The sequence below is a fragment of the Struthio camelus genome, chromosome 14, assembly GCF_040807025.1.
Source record: "Struthio camelus isolate bStrCam1 chromosome 14, bStrCam1.hap1, whole genome shotgun sequence".
Classification (NCBI taxonomy): Eukaryota; Metazoa; Chordata; class Aves; order Struthioniformes; family Struthionidae; genus Struthio; species Struthio camelus.
The window spans coordinates 10,436,057-10,452,210 of NC_090955.1; the positions used below are offsets into that span (position 1 = coordinate 10,436,057).

General features: G+C 57.4%; 1 protein-coding gene and 2 long non-coding RNA genes across 4 annotated transcripts in view; 2 read left to right on the top strand and 1 right to left on the bottom strand.

Annotated features, from left to right (window-relative positions):
* FAM107A (family with sequence similarity 107 member A) overlaps positions 1 to 14,705 on the bottom strand; it is a 34,548-nt gene extending 19,843 nt beyond the window's left edge. The window contains exons 1-2 of the mRNA XM_068907601.1: positions 14,590 to 14,705; positions 725 to 788 (exon numbers count right to left, since the gene is read on the bottom strand). Coding sequence (XP_068763702.1) covers positions 725 to 788; positions 14,590 to 14,613 — 88 coding nt within the window. The 5' untranslated portion in view covers positions 14,614 to 14,705. The remainder of the gene's footprint in view (positions 1 to 724; positions 789 to 14,589) is intronic.
* The window catches only part of LOC104144692 (uncharacterized), a 45,627-nt gene that overhangs the window by 10,621 nt on the left and 18,852 nt on the right, over positions 1 to 16,154 (top strand). The window contains exon 1 of one of the 2 annotated variants that reach the window (XR_011134571.1): positions 14,995 to 15,292. The exons of the other annotated variant lie outside the window; for it this stretch is intronic. This is a non-coding gene — a long non-coding RNA (uncharacterized lncRNA). Of the gene's footprint in view, positions 1 to 14,994; positions 15,293 to 16,154 lie in introns of those variants that run through there. 2 annotated transcript variants of the gene reach the window in all.
* Positions 48 to 9,077, top strand: LOC138061014 (uncharacterized). Its single transcript, XR_011134577.1, has 3 exons — positions 48 to 349; positions 2,418 to 2,488; positions 5,596 to 9,077. It is a non-coding gene; the product is annotated as an uncharacterized lncRNA (long non-coding RNA).

A 16,154-nucleotide genomic window follows, 5' to 3' on the forward strand; every position in this document is an offset into this window, starting at 1 on the left:
CAAAAACAAAACCCTGATTTGTCTTTTTTCTTCCCCCCCACCCCGAAGGGAACACCTCCGCGCGCACCGGAGCAGCCGCTCGCTCGCGGTGACCCCCACGCCGGGAGCGGCAGCGGCGCTGAGCCGCCGGAGGGGATGCAGCCCCCGCTCCTGCGGACGGCAAGGGTGATTTCTCCTCTCCGCGCCTTAAAAACGCGCTCCCTTAGCAGTCAGACGGCCCCGGAGGAAGCCGCCCGCCCACTCTCTTCAGCGACCGACCGCCGCAACAGCAAAACCCGGCACCAGGGCAACCGCTCTTGTTATCAGGATTATTCCTCGGCATGTTGCAACAGCCGAGGTACCCGGGAAGGTACGAAACGTCCTCGCCGCCCTCGGCGGAGACGGCACCTGCCCTGCCTCCCTCCTCGCCTGCGGAGCGGCCGCCCGGCGCGCAGCCGGTGCCAGGGGCGAGCTTCGCCCTGGGTGGCCCGGCCCCGTCTCCGCCTGCGACGCCCCGCGCCCGCGGTCAGCGTTTTGGGCCCCACAGGTCTGCGCTCGCCGTGGGGCGGGAAAGGCTTCGCCCTCGCGTGGGTGCCCCAACACCCCGAGCCGAGCAGCCGGCCGCCTTCCCGCGCCCGTGGGTGCGCGCGTCCCGGACGAGGGGCTGGAGAAAGGGGCCAGGCTGCCTCGGCCGCTGCAGGGTCTCCCGGCTCGCGGCCGGGGGGCGCGAGGTGCCGGCACTCACCCGAGCCGCTGCTCGCAGGCTTCCCGCTTCCGCTCGGGCACTTGGGCTGAAGGGAATAGCCTTTCTGGAAGAAAAGAAAGGAGAGAGAAGTGGGAAAGGGGCACGAGCGTGGGACCTTCTGCCCCCGCGGCCGGCGCCAGGCTGCCTGCTGGCGGGCTGAGCATCCTTCCCGCCGGCCTGGTGTTTTTCCCCGAGTTGCCCCCGGCTTGGGGTTGTGCAGGTGTTGCTCTGTAATAGAAGCATATAATGAAACACAGGAGGAATTGCCAGGCATTTGCTACCGAAGACTTTTAAGTGCAACATGGGTTTGTTTTTTTTTTTTTAATTCTCCTGGCCAGGGGTTGCTCAGTTTTGAGTGACGTGGAGTCTTAACCGCGGGAGCGGACAGGCGTGCTGGCCTGCGTGCCCTTGGGTGCGTGGCAGGTGCGTACGTGTGCGTCTGCGTGTGCGTGCAGACGCTGGTGACCGTCCGTGGGTTAAAAAAAAGGGCAATGTTTTAAGTCATTCATGGTTTCTGCCTCTAGACAAAGGCTGTGGCTGAAGAGGGGCCTCCTTTAAAGCGGAGGGGTTGTACTTTCCCTGTTGGCCCTTCCTTGCAGCTGGGCCGGGCTGCTCCATGGGCCTCTGCGTTTTTTTCTAGGCACTAGCAAAATAAACCTGCAATTTAGGTGATTCGGTCTAGCTTTCAGTGCAAAAAAAAAAAAAAAAAGACTAAAAGAATCAAAGGTAGAGAGAAGCGGCTAGGACCTGCACAACCTCTTAAGTTGGTGTCGGTAGCGTCGGTCTGGCCGTCGGGGCGTGCGGTCGGTGCGGCGTTTCAGCCTGGTGCCAGGCCTGCGCGGCTTGGCTGCAGCGCTAGGCATACCTGCCTTCTCTTTGGTGTTTAAAATGCTCCATGCTGCATTCTGCAGTGAAGTAAGACAAAATTGAGGAAATCTGTAATTCCCTTGTGTTTTCTGCAGAGGTGCCTGGGGACAGGTCACCGTGCCCTGCACGGTGAAAGTGTTAGGTGGGCTTGGACAGCTTTATGGTAAGGATGACACATACTCGGCAGGTAGGGAGAAGCTGGCCCCAAAGGGTAACTGCCTTGCAAGGCAGCAGGGGCATATCATCTTCTTAGTGACCGACAACAACCCTCCAAGAGTTATTTAAAAGCGAGGGAAGGGAGAGTTTTCAAGCACTTGCACAGGGCTCTGCAACACCTCCCTGGCAGGATGCAGGATCTGAGCTCTTGCCAAATGGCCCTAGCATCACCCAACGCTCTTCTCTCTTTAAAATATTGATGCCATTAAGTTTAGTAAAGGTGGTGAAGTGCACGATTTTGAACGTGCTTTGAGTTGCCGAGTGTGGTTATGGCTGATAGATGCAGCAGTGGAAAAAGGCTGTGATCCCTCAAGACCTGCACTAGGCTGAGTAAAACAAATGAGAAAATTGCAAGCTCAATCTCAGGGACATATTTCTGTCCGATGCACATCCTAGTGCGTGAGCAGCTGCCACGCTCAGGGTCTTCTCTGCTGGAAACAGGTTTTTGGGGTGTGTAGGAACTCCTCCAACTGAAGGGGGGGTTTGATGGCAAAGCTGTTTTTCTAGTTGTATGAATGACGAGTCACTTTGGTATCTAAATTAGTAAGCAATTTCAAGCTGTGCTCCTGAGTCTTTGGGATTAACAAAAAGTCTTTGTATTTCTCCATAGCTCCCTGAAGGTTATTCTGTCAAGGCAGTCGGTTGCTAGGTGATCTTTATCTCGAGTGGCTCCTTCAGAAGGTGAGTTGCAGGGCTGGCAAACTGCCCCCGTATTCCTTATGAAACGTCCTTCTGTCCTAGGACGAGGTGATATGGAGAGAGCTTGCCCCAGGGGTCCTTCAAGACCCCTCGTTGCATCTCCTGTGTCTGTTATGGCCCATCTGACGTTGCTCTGAAAGCTGCAGTGGTCCTGGCAGGCGGCTGTGGTAACCTCAAACTCTTTGGCACTGGGAATATACTGGTGACTGCGAATATACTGGTGACTGGTGGGCAGCCTGGGAGAGTGGTGGCAAGAGTGAAACCAGGCAGCTCTTGAGCAGAAACGAGATTGATCCCGGGATCCAGACTATGGCATTGCCTCCATATGTGAAGTATGCACAATTGTAACCCATGAAACACTAACCCAAACGCAAGGTGGGATGGCAGGAGGGAGGTTTTGTTTGGAAGTGTCCCCCTGAGCCCAGGGGAGCTCCCGTGCTGGGAGCTGGCAGCAGATCCGGGTGGCATGGCTCTGGCAAGGCTCCGGCATGGCTCCAGCAGAGCTCCCCATCACGGCCGCCCCCGGCACAGCTCTCTGGCCCACTGGTGGTGGTGCACGGCTGCAGAGGGCTCTTTTCTGTGGGACTGTGATTCTCCCTGCTGAGGATGTGACATGATTTTTTCATTCAGTGTACATGTAAAGAGAAAATAACGCTGTGCTGAACATGCACCGAAGGTATAAGTGATGAGCAGCTGTACGGTTAAATAATGAATGTTGGGAAGAGGAAGATGGCAGTTTGCCGGGGCTCTGGGGGAGCCCACAGCCGGGTCCTCGTTACTGGGGCTGTTTGTTAGATTAGCTCATTAACTGCTGAGTTACTTTGTTAGTGATGTTGGCTGCTGGCTATAATTTGTCTAGCCAGTTGCTGTGGCACCAAGAGCCTTCTTGTACAGGCACATCTCTTGTGTCTACTTACTTCCATTAAAAAAAGCAGACATATCAAGCAAATACCCCCCAAAAGAGTGGCTTTTCAGCGCTTGCGTAATGCAGGCTGCCCGACGTGCCTGCAGTGACAGCGCTAACGCTGCAGACAGGACACGCCGGGCCGCGTCACCGAGGAGCCTCCGTGCAATCTGTAAGCCGCACGGCGCACAGCTCTTCCGCTGTCTGGCCCTGCCCTTCTATACCTTTGTTAAATCTCTAGTCTCAGCTCTCGGTGACCTTTGGAAGGGCAGGTAGCGAGGGAGCACTATGGCATATTGCAGTCCCCCAGTCCGCAGATAAAATTTGGGCCTTGTTGAAGTCAGCTGGGGCTTTAACTTGAACACGGCCACGATTTCATCCTCCTGCTGCAGGACAGTCCCGGAGGCTGATTAAACATTTCCTCTGCTGAGTTAATGCTGGACGTTGGCTGCCTGCAATGGCAGGGACTGGACCGAGCAGCTCAGGCCCTTTGTCCTGGTCCGTTTCTCTGGGACGAGAGGCTCAGCGAGCACAAACTGCACGCGATCCCGCTGAAACTTGGGCATTTGCACTGATTCAACTGTCTGAGGACCTTGGTGGTGGCAAAGTCCCAGGCTGGGAACGTGTATCGTTGTCAGAGCTCTGTTTGACGTATGATGCCCTGGTGTCCTCAGAGGCGCAGGAAGGCTGGACACGCTGCCCTGCATAGGTCTTTCACCTCGGCAAATCGCCACTCGAGCCATTAGTATGTTTGCAGAGCCGGGGGAGCTTCTCACATCTCTCTGGCTCTTGGGAAGGAGTTAATGATTGCCCAGAAGATAGAGACTTTTGTCTGCTCACCAGGGGACAGAGTGAGTGACGGGAGTCTGTCCCCAAGCTGTGCACGTGGGACGATACTGCAGGAGTCAGAGAGCTTCATTTGTCAAAGTGAGATCTCAGGCAGGGAGGGCGTATTGCAGCAAATGGGTGGAAAATATTTGCCTGCCGTTTCCAAAAACCCCATATGCCAAGTGAAAATCACTGCTGCAAGCAGTTCAACTGAATCTTGTCAAAGGGTGATAAATAATAAAATACTAAATAATAAAATCTAGCATCCTCCAAATCCGGCAGCAGCTGCCCCTTAGGTGACGGAGGCCTCTGTTCTCTGTTGCTCCCAGACAACTTGTGCATCGTTATATCCCAGCAGGACAGTTCCTAGCCCAGGCTCTGAAGCGTAGAAAAGACCTCCTGCAGCAACTGTCTAGAGGCGTTTTCCCTGCTCTACGATGCTTTTAACCTCCCCGCTCTGTAAGCGGGAATCCTCCGCCATGGTTCCCTGCTCCAGGAGCGCAGTGCTCCTACCGAAGCTTGAAGCCAGCCTCCCTGTACACGCCGTTAATCTGTGTTATTTGTTCCACACGTGGATGCTCTAATATTAACTTTGAGCAAAATTAATAGCCAGTAATTTTGGATCATATTTGTGCCTTGATGAAAGCGGTTAGAGAAGTGAGCTGTCAGCGGAGTTACACTCCAAGCCCCTGAAAGGGAGATAAGGGTGGCTTCAGACGAGTTCAGAGTGATACAAGAGTCACCCAGTTACAGCATCTATATTGCACGGCAGTCAAAGCCTGAACTAATAAATTAGGCAAGAAATTGCTGCAATCAGATCATAGCACTGGAGAGGTACAAAGGTGGGCAAGACACCACCCCGACTGAGAAGTTTGGCAGCCTGATCTGAAGCTCCTGCGGATGCGGTTTCCGAGGGTAGCCCCATTAGCAGGGTTGGAAGTTACCCAGCCTGTTCAGGAGTAGATGAGCTCAGAGAAAGGTGCTTTGTTCCTAAGTTGCTCCAGCAAGTGCTGACATTGGTGTTCGATGAATGAACGCATCCATTGATTAAAATGGCCTCATTGCTTAGCCAGAGACTTTGAAGGAAGCGGTGATGACCTGAAACAAGGCATTGATAGCTGGCAGATCAAAGACAGCGTTTCTATGTGATGGAGACTCAAAACATGAGATTTAACGATTAGCCAAATTGTGCTGTACTCTTGTTTTCTATTAACCCCAAGTAGCCTCTTTTTGCTGCTCCTGATGCTCTGTATGACAATATCTCTTACATGGTCCTGGATACAGAGATGTTATTTAAGCTGTTGCCCAAATCTCATGTATAGTTGCTGAATTCTGCTCTGCCTGTGCTCATTTGCAGCATCTGGGACTGATTCAAACCTCAATGAAATCATCTGCTGGAAGAAGCTTTTGAGGATGGGAGAGACTTTTCTCCATGCATGATGGAAATGCACAGAAATCTGTCAGCTTCCTGACTGCTTTCCAGCAAAGCCTTGCTGTGGGAGATGTCGTGGCTTATTTAATTCAGCAAGCCGGTGCAGACCTGTTCTGTGATTCTGTGACCTTCGCCTAGATGATGCCGTTTTCTTTTTAGGGAGAAATACAGACAAAATCAGCAGCATGTCCCAACACCGAAGATCAGAGCTAACTCCTTGCTGGTGTTCACCTGAGGAACTGCTACACTATGGAAGAGTCTGCAAAATGTCATGAGGTATCGATAGGAAAGCAAACATCGAGATGACTCCCTCCTGGGCCTCCCAGACTGTGCTCTGCCTTCCTGACGGCTGTCGCGACATAGCTGCTGTCAGGACTCTCGCAGCCGTCAGAAAGTGCATGTTCCTGGGGCAGAACGACGCTCCGTAGGCTGAGGAGGGTCACTGCTGGCGGCGGCGGCTTGACGGTGCACATTCCTCTGCTCTAAGCTCATTGTGGGACAATGTTATTTTGGCAGATTTTGTAATCGAGACTGGCAGTCACCCAGAAATTGGTATCGGGGCACAAGCAGGCGCTCCTGAGCCAGCAGCTATGAAAGCTGCTGCCCTTGCGGTCCCATTGTCGCGGGCAGAGGTCTTCTGCACGCGCAGCGAGCAGCGAAAAACTGCCCGGTCGGTCCCCGGCTGTGCCCTGCTCGGCGCCCCCAACCAGCCGCCCTTGCCTGGCCCTCGCCTACCAGTCCCTGCCCACGGGGCATCAGCTCTTTCCAGCGATGCTGTGAGCTCGTGTTACTCCTGGGCCCTGGCCATACCATAGCCCATTTCGTTATCATATTGCAAAAGGCAATGAGAAACAGGGAGCTTCGGTGTAACGTTTCGTTGCCGATCCTGTGACCTTTACAAAACGGCAGCGTTTCTTGGGCGAACGCGGAGCTGCCAGTGGCGGTGAACCGGCGGCAGACACCCTCAGCAGGGCAAGCAGCAGCCGTGGGGATTTTTTTTTTTTTCTTTTTTTGACAACAGCAATTTGTAAAGTTAAACTTGCACAGGGAGGCTGGGCTCTAGCTCTCGTTACAGGGCTGGTCTCACGTTACCGCTGCTCGCAAGCCGCTCTCAGAGAGCGCCAGCCAGGCGGCCGCTTTACAACCTATTCAAGTAGAAAATTGCAAATGCTTGAAATAGCACTTTGTGTTATTTTGTTCGTAACGAAAACGCGATTTGACGCAGACGAACGCTGTGCTGGCCTTTGCGCGTCTTGGTCGCGAATGCTTGCCCGCACCCAAATGCTCGGGGCCGGAGCGGCCCTGGGAAGGCAAGCGAAGGCCTCCCTGCAGCCATGAAAACTGGTAAATCGGGACCAATTTCACAGATTGCCCAGAAAAAAGCACAGTTAGAGCTAAAGCAGCGAAGCAGCCACCTGGGGCCGGGAGCTCCCCGCCGAGGCCCTGATACACGCAGCTCCCGGGCTGCGCGTTGCCTCCGGCAGGCAACGCTGGCGGCGGGGGAGATGGAGCGTGATGCACCGCTTCCGTCCAGGCTGCGACGGAAACTTTCTGGTGGATTAATGAGAGCAGCCAGGGAGGGGACCCTGCCCCGAGGCAGTCGGCGCGCAGGGCTCGCTCGGCAGCGTTCGGGCTGGCCGCAAAGGCCGACGTCCTGCTACGAGCAGGGCAAGGAGGGTCTTGGCAGCTCCCCAGCACAAGCCGGAGCAGCGTAGCCTGCCCCCCACGGCCAACAGACCTGTCCTGGTCCTAAGGAAACCCTGACCTGCGGTGCGGTGCTTTTTAATCTGGTCCCTCGCGACACGCGGAGCCGAATTCTCGCCTGCTGTTGCTGCAACCTGCATCACCCACCTGAATGGTGTCAGCAGCAGTTAAGCTATTGCTATGGATGAACCGTTTTCACCTGTCTGGGAAGCTTATTTTTGCTCTGTGCCATAGGCATTGTACCACTGATAACGTGAAAACCTGTTCCAGTATTTCTGGGGAGCTGCTGGCTGCACGGGAAGAGCATCAGTCACTGGCACCAAGGGGCTCTGGCAGCTTTGGAAGGAATTGCTGTCACGCTGCAGAGAGGCCATTAAGAAACACTAAAGGGCCTTGAAGAATGGGATTTTGCAACAAGTGCGGCTTATGCCACATGAATAATGGGGACAATATTTATTTCTGGCACAGTGCTATCCTGCCTTAGCGCTGGCAGGCTACAGTGGCATCATTACTCTGTTTCCCAACCAGGTGCTGTGTGTTAAGAGCCAAGGATAGCGCTGTGAGCAGAAATCTGCTCTTCTGACTCTACCTTGTCATGCTGTTCGGTGGCCCAGGGTTGCTGGAGCTGGGTCTTCGTGCAGCGCCGCACACCCCGTTTCGTGCCGAGTGCTCTGCGCTGCGGTTCGAGCTGGTGCTGGCACAGGGCTCAGCTTTCTAGCGAGCCGGCGTCGCAGCCAGCTTCACCCTGCGACGGGGGACACGTGTGGACTGCTGATGCAGCCCAGCTGCACAAGCGGTCGTGCGGGAAAGCAGAGCCTTAACCTGGGGCAGCTGTGGCCAAACTGGTTGTCCGCCCACGCTGGGCCCATATGATCCCTCTCAGGATGGAAACACCAGCTCCTTTGTGGGCAGAGAGCATTTTGTATTAGCTCTTGTGGCTTTCTTGTCTGTTCTGCCCAGTGCTGCTGGGGGCTTGGACTGAGTAGGTAAGAAATAAAGCTGAGCCCCTTTTCCAGGAGCAAGGAGCCCAGCTTTCCTGAGCTGGGATGCTCCAGCTCCTTCCTGGTGTGATGCTCTGCTGGCTTCCTCGCTGGGATGAAGCTCACCTGCAGCAACCAGGTAGAAGAGGGATGGCAGAAAATGACCCTGGGGGTGAGGAGGTCCGGGGCTGCATGCTCCCCTGCACCTCCTGTCCCTGGACTGCGTGCTGTGCCCCCAGCAGGCTGTGCCATGTCTCCAGGTGTGGCCTCAGCCCCGGAAACCCCAGCCCAGGGGCTGTGCGGGCCCCGCAGCGTGCAGCCCGCTCGTTGTGCATGGTCCTGCAGCTCCTGCTGCGCGGGAGCTCTGGGCGGATGGCTTCCTCCTCGGGGACACGGCAACCGGTGCGTGTGTGGGCTCTGGAAAAGCTCATGCAGGCAATAACGCTTAACCGGCACAGGGGAGAAACTCTAGGCTAATGCTAGAGACGCCTGTGAGCTTTTTGCTGCCGGAGCTTTCTCATCTGCAAACACAGCATCTCTCTCTCTCTTTTTTTTTTTTTTTTAAACTTTTTCCTTTTCTCTCCTGCTACGTAATAGCTTTTTGCCTTGCTCAGCTGGTTGAGCAAAGAAGGGCAGCTCTGGTGTGGGAATGTGCAACTGGCCCTTCCCTAAGCCCCGTGGGAACTCCCTCTCTACTATTGCAGTACAGCAATTAAAAAGCCTAAAGCAATGTCTCTGCTTAATCAGACTCCCCTGGTGTCTCCACCTGTGAGGCTTTAAGGGGCTGAAGAAGAGAAGGGAAGGAAGCAGCAGGATGAAATCACGTTAGAGGGTTTCTATGGAGGTTTTGGGACCAGCCCTGTCTTGACTCTCCCAGCCCGGCCAACAGGGCGTCAGACGGGGCAGGACGCTCGCCGGCGCTTGCTGCCCCGTGAGCCTGAGCCGTTCTCTGGCACGGGCTGTTTTTGCACAGGAACGGGCTGTTCATCTGTGATCTCCCCTATCCCATTACGCGCCCTTCTGATGTGCAAAGTCCTCGGCTTTCACTGCTGTCCCCATGAATGAATACTTCTGTTGCAGACAGCACGCGGCAAAGCCTTTCTCCCTCTGGCTAGCCCAGTGCTCCTTGCAATGCTCCGGCACACTGAAGCATTGCGGCCCCCCATTTACATCTGTTTTTTGGATTTGGTCCCGGTGCCAGGGCCACGAAACAACCGGTGGCATTCAGGGGCTGACGGAGGGACTCGCTCCGCTCGCGGGCCTTGGCAGCGGCAGCCCCGTCCCTGAAAGCGGAAGCGGCAGACCCTGATGCGAGGGGGCACGGCCGCTTTTCCAGCAACAAAGCGGGTGAGATCCCTCGGCGAGCTCTTGTGCTGGCCGGAGGCAGGGAGGCTTTGAAAGAGCTGGCACGATCACGGGCTACCGGGCTTTGAAAGAGCCGTTAGAGAAATCCAGAAAAATCCTAGCCGTGCCTGGCAGCCGTGGACAAGCGCGATGGGGCAGGGACGTCCCAGCCCCTCTCCCCGTGGGCCCTGCTGCCGTTGCCCCGTAATGCCGTTGTATACTGGCCTGCCGCTGTCCCTGTATGTGCTGCGGGGGTACCCACACCGGTGGGGCGCGTTGCGCGCGTGGGGAAATCCCGTGGGATGGGTGAAATCTCTTGGGAAGAGCTTGGAGGGGTGCGGGGGGGGGGAAAGCAGGAGCTGAATGTGCAAGGAGAGGGCAGGGCTGGGGAAAGGTGGTTACTTTTTAGGTTTTTGTGGGTTTTTTATGCACAGTGGATGAAAATAGTAGCAGAGGCTCGTCCTGTGCAGCGGGGATCGTTAGGCCATGTCATCTGCTCTCTGGGATGCTGCAGGCTGTTGCGTTTCACCCCTCTTCACGGGCTGTCTGTCCTTCCATGGCAAATCTCCTCCATCCTCCGGAGGTGCGATCTGGACCTTGGTTTTGATTTGGATTTGCCCGACTTCACCTACCAGCGGTCGCTTCTTATTATGAATTTCCTCACTGACTGTAGCTGTTCCGCGTGGGGCCGATAACAGGTTTGGGGAAGCTGTAGGTGTGTGTCCGTGCTGCTAGCCCTCGCTGGCTGACCGGGCAGCTCTTCGCCGCGCTGCGTCTCCCCGGGACGGCTCCATCCCGCTTCGTGAAGCGGTTCAACGCCGCTCCGCTCCCTTGGGGAACGGCCGCGGTGCTTTCGTCGCCGCGCCAGCCCGCGCTAGCCCTTCCCTCTCTCGTTGCAAACCGCTCCTCTGCCTGCCGGCCCCCGGCACGGCTCCTCTTGTTTGTCCTTGCTTCATCCTGCGCTTTCGAAAATAAGGGCCTGGCGTTTTGCCGTCGGGGCAAGAGTTTCCGAGCTCTTGAATGGAGAGAACCAGCTTGTTTTGGTCAATGTGAATTTTGCATTTAGCAACATAATGTGTTTTTTTTTTTTTAATTTCTCCTTAAATGTCCCCTTTGCATTTAGGGGCTCTGCTCCCTTTTGGACGGTGCTTTTTGCGGCTGCCGTTAGTCAAGGAAAAAGCGACGCCGCTTTTAGGTAGCCGAGTTGCCCTGCGTGTGTGGGCCTGGTGCTGGACGCATGGCACGCCAAGGCCAGGCGCGAACCGGCGCGCAGAGCTGGGCTGGCAGGAGGCGTTCACCCGCCGGGGGGGCTGTGGAGAGCAGCCACTTGCTCACTGTTAAGCCGGTGGGGGGGGGGGGGGGGGGGAAATATCATTTCTGCTTCCCGCCCCCTAAGGAATGGGTGGAAAACACAGAAAAACGACATTTCTCTCTTGCATGCGCCCGGTGCTTTGAGAGCAGCAGACGCGGCAGATGCCTCGCGAAAAGCGAGCGCGTCCGCCCCGCTGCTCCCCCAGCAGAGCTGCCGAAGGGCCCCGGCCCCCTGCTAAAGGGGGGCAGAGCAGGGCAATTCGTCCCCTACATATACATATATATACACACATATATGTACATATATACATATATATATTTTTAGGAGTTGCTCTTTATTTTGGAGCTGAATTTTTTTTCTTTTAGTTTTTATTTCTTAATCTCTGGCATTGTGTGGCTAACACGTGTTTTATTGCTGGTGAGAAAACTCCAGAAAAGTGCAATGCAACGTGTTGGCGTAGCAGTCTGGCAGAAGGCGAAGGTGCCGCCTGAGACGGGGGCGGCGCTGCGGAGGGGCTCGCGGCGGGGTGCTCGGCGCGTGAGCCGGGACGCGTCCCTCCCGCCGCCGGGAGAGCGCGGCGCCCTTCGCCGGCTGGCCCGCGGGGATGCCCGCGCCGGTGGGGTGAATTGTTTTGAGGGGATCCCTCAAAACCCTCGGGGTGGATGAAACGTCTTGCGATGGGTGGCGTGAGGGACGAGTGTGGAGCGGTGGGAAATCTGGTGGAAAATGTGCAAGGGCGGGTGAGTGCCGGGGAAACGTGGCTACTTTTTAGGGTTTCATGGGATTTTTAAGCGCAGTGGGTAAAAATAATAGGCAGGCTCCGGCGCAGGGCTCAGCGGCTCGGCTGCTGAGCAAACCCTCCCTGCCCCGGCCGCGCGGCTGCCCGGCAAACGCTGCCGCGAGAGAGGGCACCCGCTGGGCAGGGCGTCCCCAGCGTCCTGCTGACCCGGCCCTGCCCGAGGGCCGGAGGCCGCGTTTCGCGCGTGCCCGGGAAATACGGGAGAAGGAGCCTTTGCTCCCGCGCCGGCAGGGTCGGGCCGCGGGTACAGCGCCCAGCCGCCAGCCCGACGTCCCCGCTCGGCGCCGGCCGCGCGCTTTGGTCAAACTGGGCGACGTTTGGGAGCTGAGATGGAAGTGAAATCTGTGACGCCCGCCGAAGAAAACCGTCCCCGAGCTTTTTGGGGCCAGCAGAGCCGGCGGGCGCGCTTCGAAGCCGGGCCGTTCAGCACCGGCCGCCTTAGGATCGCTGTGTTTCGGGAAGAGGGAGCGAGGGTGAAAGCTGTCCAAAAGCCCCTGGCCTGGGGGCAGGGGAGGATCGGAGCGATAGCTCTGAAAGCAGCTTGGAGCGGGTGGCTCTGAGCCAAGCTGCTGAACCAGCTTATTTCCTCGGTTTCAGGAACAGCCGCAGAAGCGCGCCAAGGCCCGGAGGGCACGGCGCTGACGGCCACGTGAGCGATGGCTTGGGCACCAGCCGCAGGCAGGGCTCGGACCCTCCTGAGCCTGCTGGGAACCGTTGCATGCCCCTGGCCCGACCCAGACGCGGCATCTCCGTGAGCTGGAGCGGCGCTTACCCGAAACCAGGGCAGCGCCGGCCCCTCTGACAGGCTCGCAGAGAGACGGGCTGGCTGCGAGCAGCACCTGCTTGGGATGGGGCGTTCAGTCCTTGAGGTCCAGGAGAACAAAGAAATGTTTGTGAGTCTCAGCCCAGCCCTGACTTTGACTTTCTTTCCCCCCCCCCCCCCCCTTCTCTGGGTCGCCTCTGAGCGCGTTTCTCTTGCAACACCTTCCGACGCTAGAGCCAGAAAGCACAGCAGACGCGCAGACTTCTGCACGCCGGGACCCACACCTCGCCATGCTCTTCTGAGCGTGCGGGGATGATGCCCTCCATGGAGAGGGGGAGGAGGAGGACATCACAGTGGAGACCAGAGTTGCTGTGGCTGGGGGGACATCACCCTGAGCTACCTTCTCTGCACGGACCATCTCTGCTGTAAGGGTCATAACAGGGAAAAGAAGCTGAGAAGTTTCTCCTCATGCTCCCGTGCCTGTTTTGCAAACTCTCACTAAACTGGGCCCTGAGGAACAGGTCCCCGCACCGTGCCGGGCTCGCTCCCTCAACCTGTCCCCGGGTTTTGCTTTTACGGTCTTAGCTTGCGTTCAGATGCTGAGCAGCCTCTGAAGGCAGATTTGCTCTCCTTCCGGGACCACGTGGCATTAAACACCGAGCATTATTTAGAATCAAAGGTACAGATGATAATTTTTTTTCGTTCCAGTTATTGTAACTGCTGGAGAATACTTCCCAGGCACGTGGGGAACCCTATTTCATTGACTTCCGTCAAGTTAGTGGGTTGGCTCATTTTATGTAAACCAATTAAGATGGAGTCTGGTTTAAAACGGATGAAGATCAGGTGTCAGTTGTGGATCACTGGGTGCTGCTTGTTTATAATCAGGGTCCTGGCCTGGCTCTCCTTATTTGAGGGATTTTCCATTTTAAATTTCATTTTAACTTTCTGATGGAGGGTGACAGGACGGAGCAGAAGTTCCCGTTGCTCGAGAAGCCTTTCAGAAGTTGCAAGGCCACCAGCTTTGCTGCTTCAATCTGTTTGGACAAGGTGGCACCAACAATTATTGATAGTGCTCTTGACAGCATCAACACGTGTCTTCAAGCAACTTCTTGTAGTCAGAGTAGCCTTACGTGATCAGAAAGAGCCACCAGTTTTCCCTGACCTGGTGTGGCGCACGACTGCCCTGCCGAGGAGGGAGCTGGGGGACAAGCGGCAGAAGAGACTCCAGCGTTGGTTCAGGGCAGCACCGCTGTACAGAGGTGACGTTATCCCCAGGGGCAAATTTCCTCAGGCGGAAAAGCAAGGCGACGTTAAATCCCCGATGTAAATATCTATAGCCGTCTCTGCGCGGCTCTGACTCCTTAACGCACTGTTTCCTTTCGGGGCTGTCCGACGGGTCGTGCTCCTTGGAGGAGAGGGAGCAGCTCTCGAGCGCCGCGGGGCATCGCCGCCCTGGGGCGGGAGCTGGGGGCGATTCCCAGGCCTGGAAACGCTTGGGGGGATTACGGAGCGCTTGTGGGGCCCGGGATGCGGAGGGAGGTACCCGAGCCGGGGGGCCGATTTCCTCAGCTGGTGCCCCCGGGGTGTTTATTGCAGCGGAGATCGGTTTGAGACGCAGTTTGTGCCGGAGCGCGTGGCCGGAGGGAAGAGCCCTGTGCCGCAGGGGAGCTAGCTCGCCCTCTGCGTGAGCCAGGCTGGAAGCGGGAAGGCAGCGGTGGCGGGGGGGGGGACGGAGACGTCGGCTGGGCTCAGCGCCGACGCCGTCCATCCCGGCAGCCCCCTCCTCGCTCCCCGCGTCCGTCGGCCGCGCGGACGGCCCAACTCGGCCTTTCCCTCCCGCTGCTCCCGCCGCCCTCCCGGCGGGGCCCCGCCGCCCGCGTGGCCTCGCTTAACCTGGCCGCCAGCGTGGGACACCGGTGAGCCGGCTCAGCACGCGGAGGGCAAAACACGCCGCGCGTGAGCCGCCGGCGCCTTCGCGGCCGCCCCGCAGCACGGCGTAAAACAGCCCCGTCGTTACCTTTTTCCCGTGAGCCGCTCCCATGGCGCGACGTGCGCGCTTCCCGCGGCCGCCGGCGGCGTTAAGCCCGGGGGGCCGCGCGGGCCCGCAGCTCCCGGCCCCTCGGCCGCTCCGGCGCCGAGACGCAGGCGAAAGCCAGCCGGGCTGCGGAGGGGCCGAGCCGGAAAGCTTTCTTTTCCTCCCGTCTCCCAGCACGTGGAGAACTCATTTTCTTCGTGCACCTAACGGCTGGCTGGCGCCCAGGCGCTGCCTGGGCACAAAGGCAGCTTTCATGCCGCGGATGCCCGGTTTCTAAGCCGGGACCCGTGTTTTGAGAGGCTGTGGAAGATTACGGTAATTGCACTTGACAGGGCAAGATGTCACAGGACGCGGATTCGCCCGGCGCGGGGCTCCGACCGGCCGCGAGCTGCCGTCCCCGGTGCTTGTAGGTCGTTGCCGACGGGCAGCATCCTTCCTGGCGGCTGCTTTGGTGCTTTGCCGAAAGAAACCGGTGCCGCGGCGGGGGCGAGAGGGGGGGAAAACAGCATTATCCCTTTGCAGCGGGGCTCTGTCGCTGCCGGGGGTTTTGCAAATGCGCCAGGATGGCTGTTGGCTGCCGCCGGCTGAGCCCGGGTTACCCGGAGCGGGACCCCGAGGGGCGCCGGGCAGGGCTCGCTTTCGCTGACGCCTCGGGGGGATGCAGCACCGCGAGGTTATCGTCCAGGTAGGTACCGTCCCCGGCTTGGCCATAATGCTAAACTGCTGAGGCACCAGGAAACTCCTCTGGGAGTTGTTATCCCTGCGTCCGCCACCCCCCTTTTTTTTTTTTTTTTAAGATTTTTTTTTTTTGAAGAATAAGCCCTATTTATGTCCCCGAATACCCTTTGGGACTCTGATTTATTTGCCCGATGTGCTGACTTTGGCAGGACGGCTCTTCAAAGCGCTGGTCTCTGATTAGCGTCCCTAAACGGAGCTGAAACGCGATTGCTGGTTTTGGACAGTTGTGGTGTGCCGTTGCGCTCGCTCAGCAACGCATCCAAAGCCGGTTTTAGCTGTCTATAGGGTGCTGGGACATAAACACCCCTTGGAAAGGCGTCTGGTTTAAAGCCAACATAACGTGTGTCGTGAAGGGACAGGAAGAGCTCCCCGAGGGTGACAGGGGGCTGCGGTCTCCTGTACCCCAGGTGACACCGCGCGCTCGCCTTCACGGCTTATAGCCTGCCTTTAATTTGGCTTACGAAGGAATCGAGATCCTTTGAGGGGGCTTAACATAGTCGGCATATTTGTGCTGGCAGCGCCGCAGGCCGTGTGACGGGGGGGCTGCTCTGCCTGCTGAGCTCTGCTGTTTGTCACCGCTGGCCAGGCTGTGCGGGGCTCGGTGCTTGGCGGTAGCGGCTGTTGCTGGAGCGGGTTTGCGGTGCTGCCGTCCCTCCGTGGCAGCTGGGCGCGCGTTAAGGAGGGTAATACTGAATGCAGCTGGCACAGCCGTCGGGGTGTTCCTCTGCCGTGGTTGTGCTCGGGGTTTTTCGTTTAGTTTTGTCTTTGGAAGGTCTTACAGGCATCGCGCAGCTCATTTTGAGGGTGTT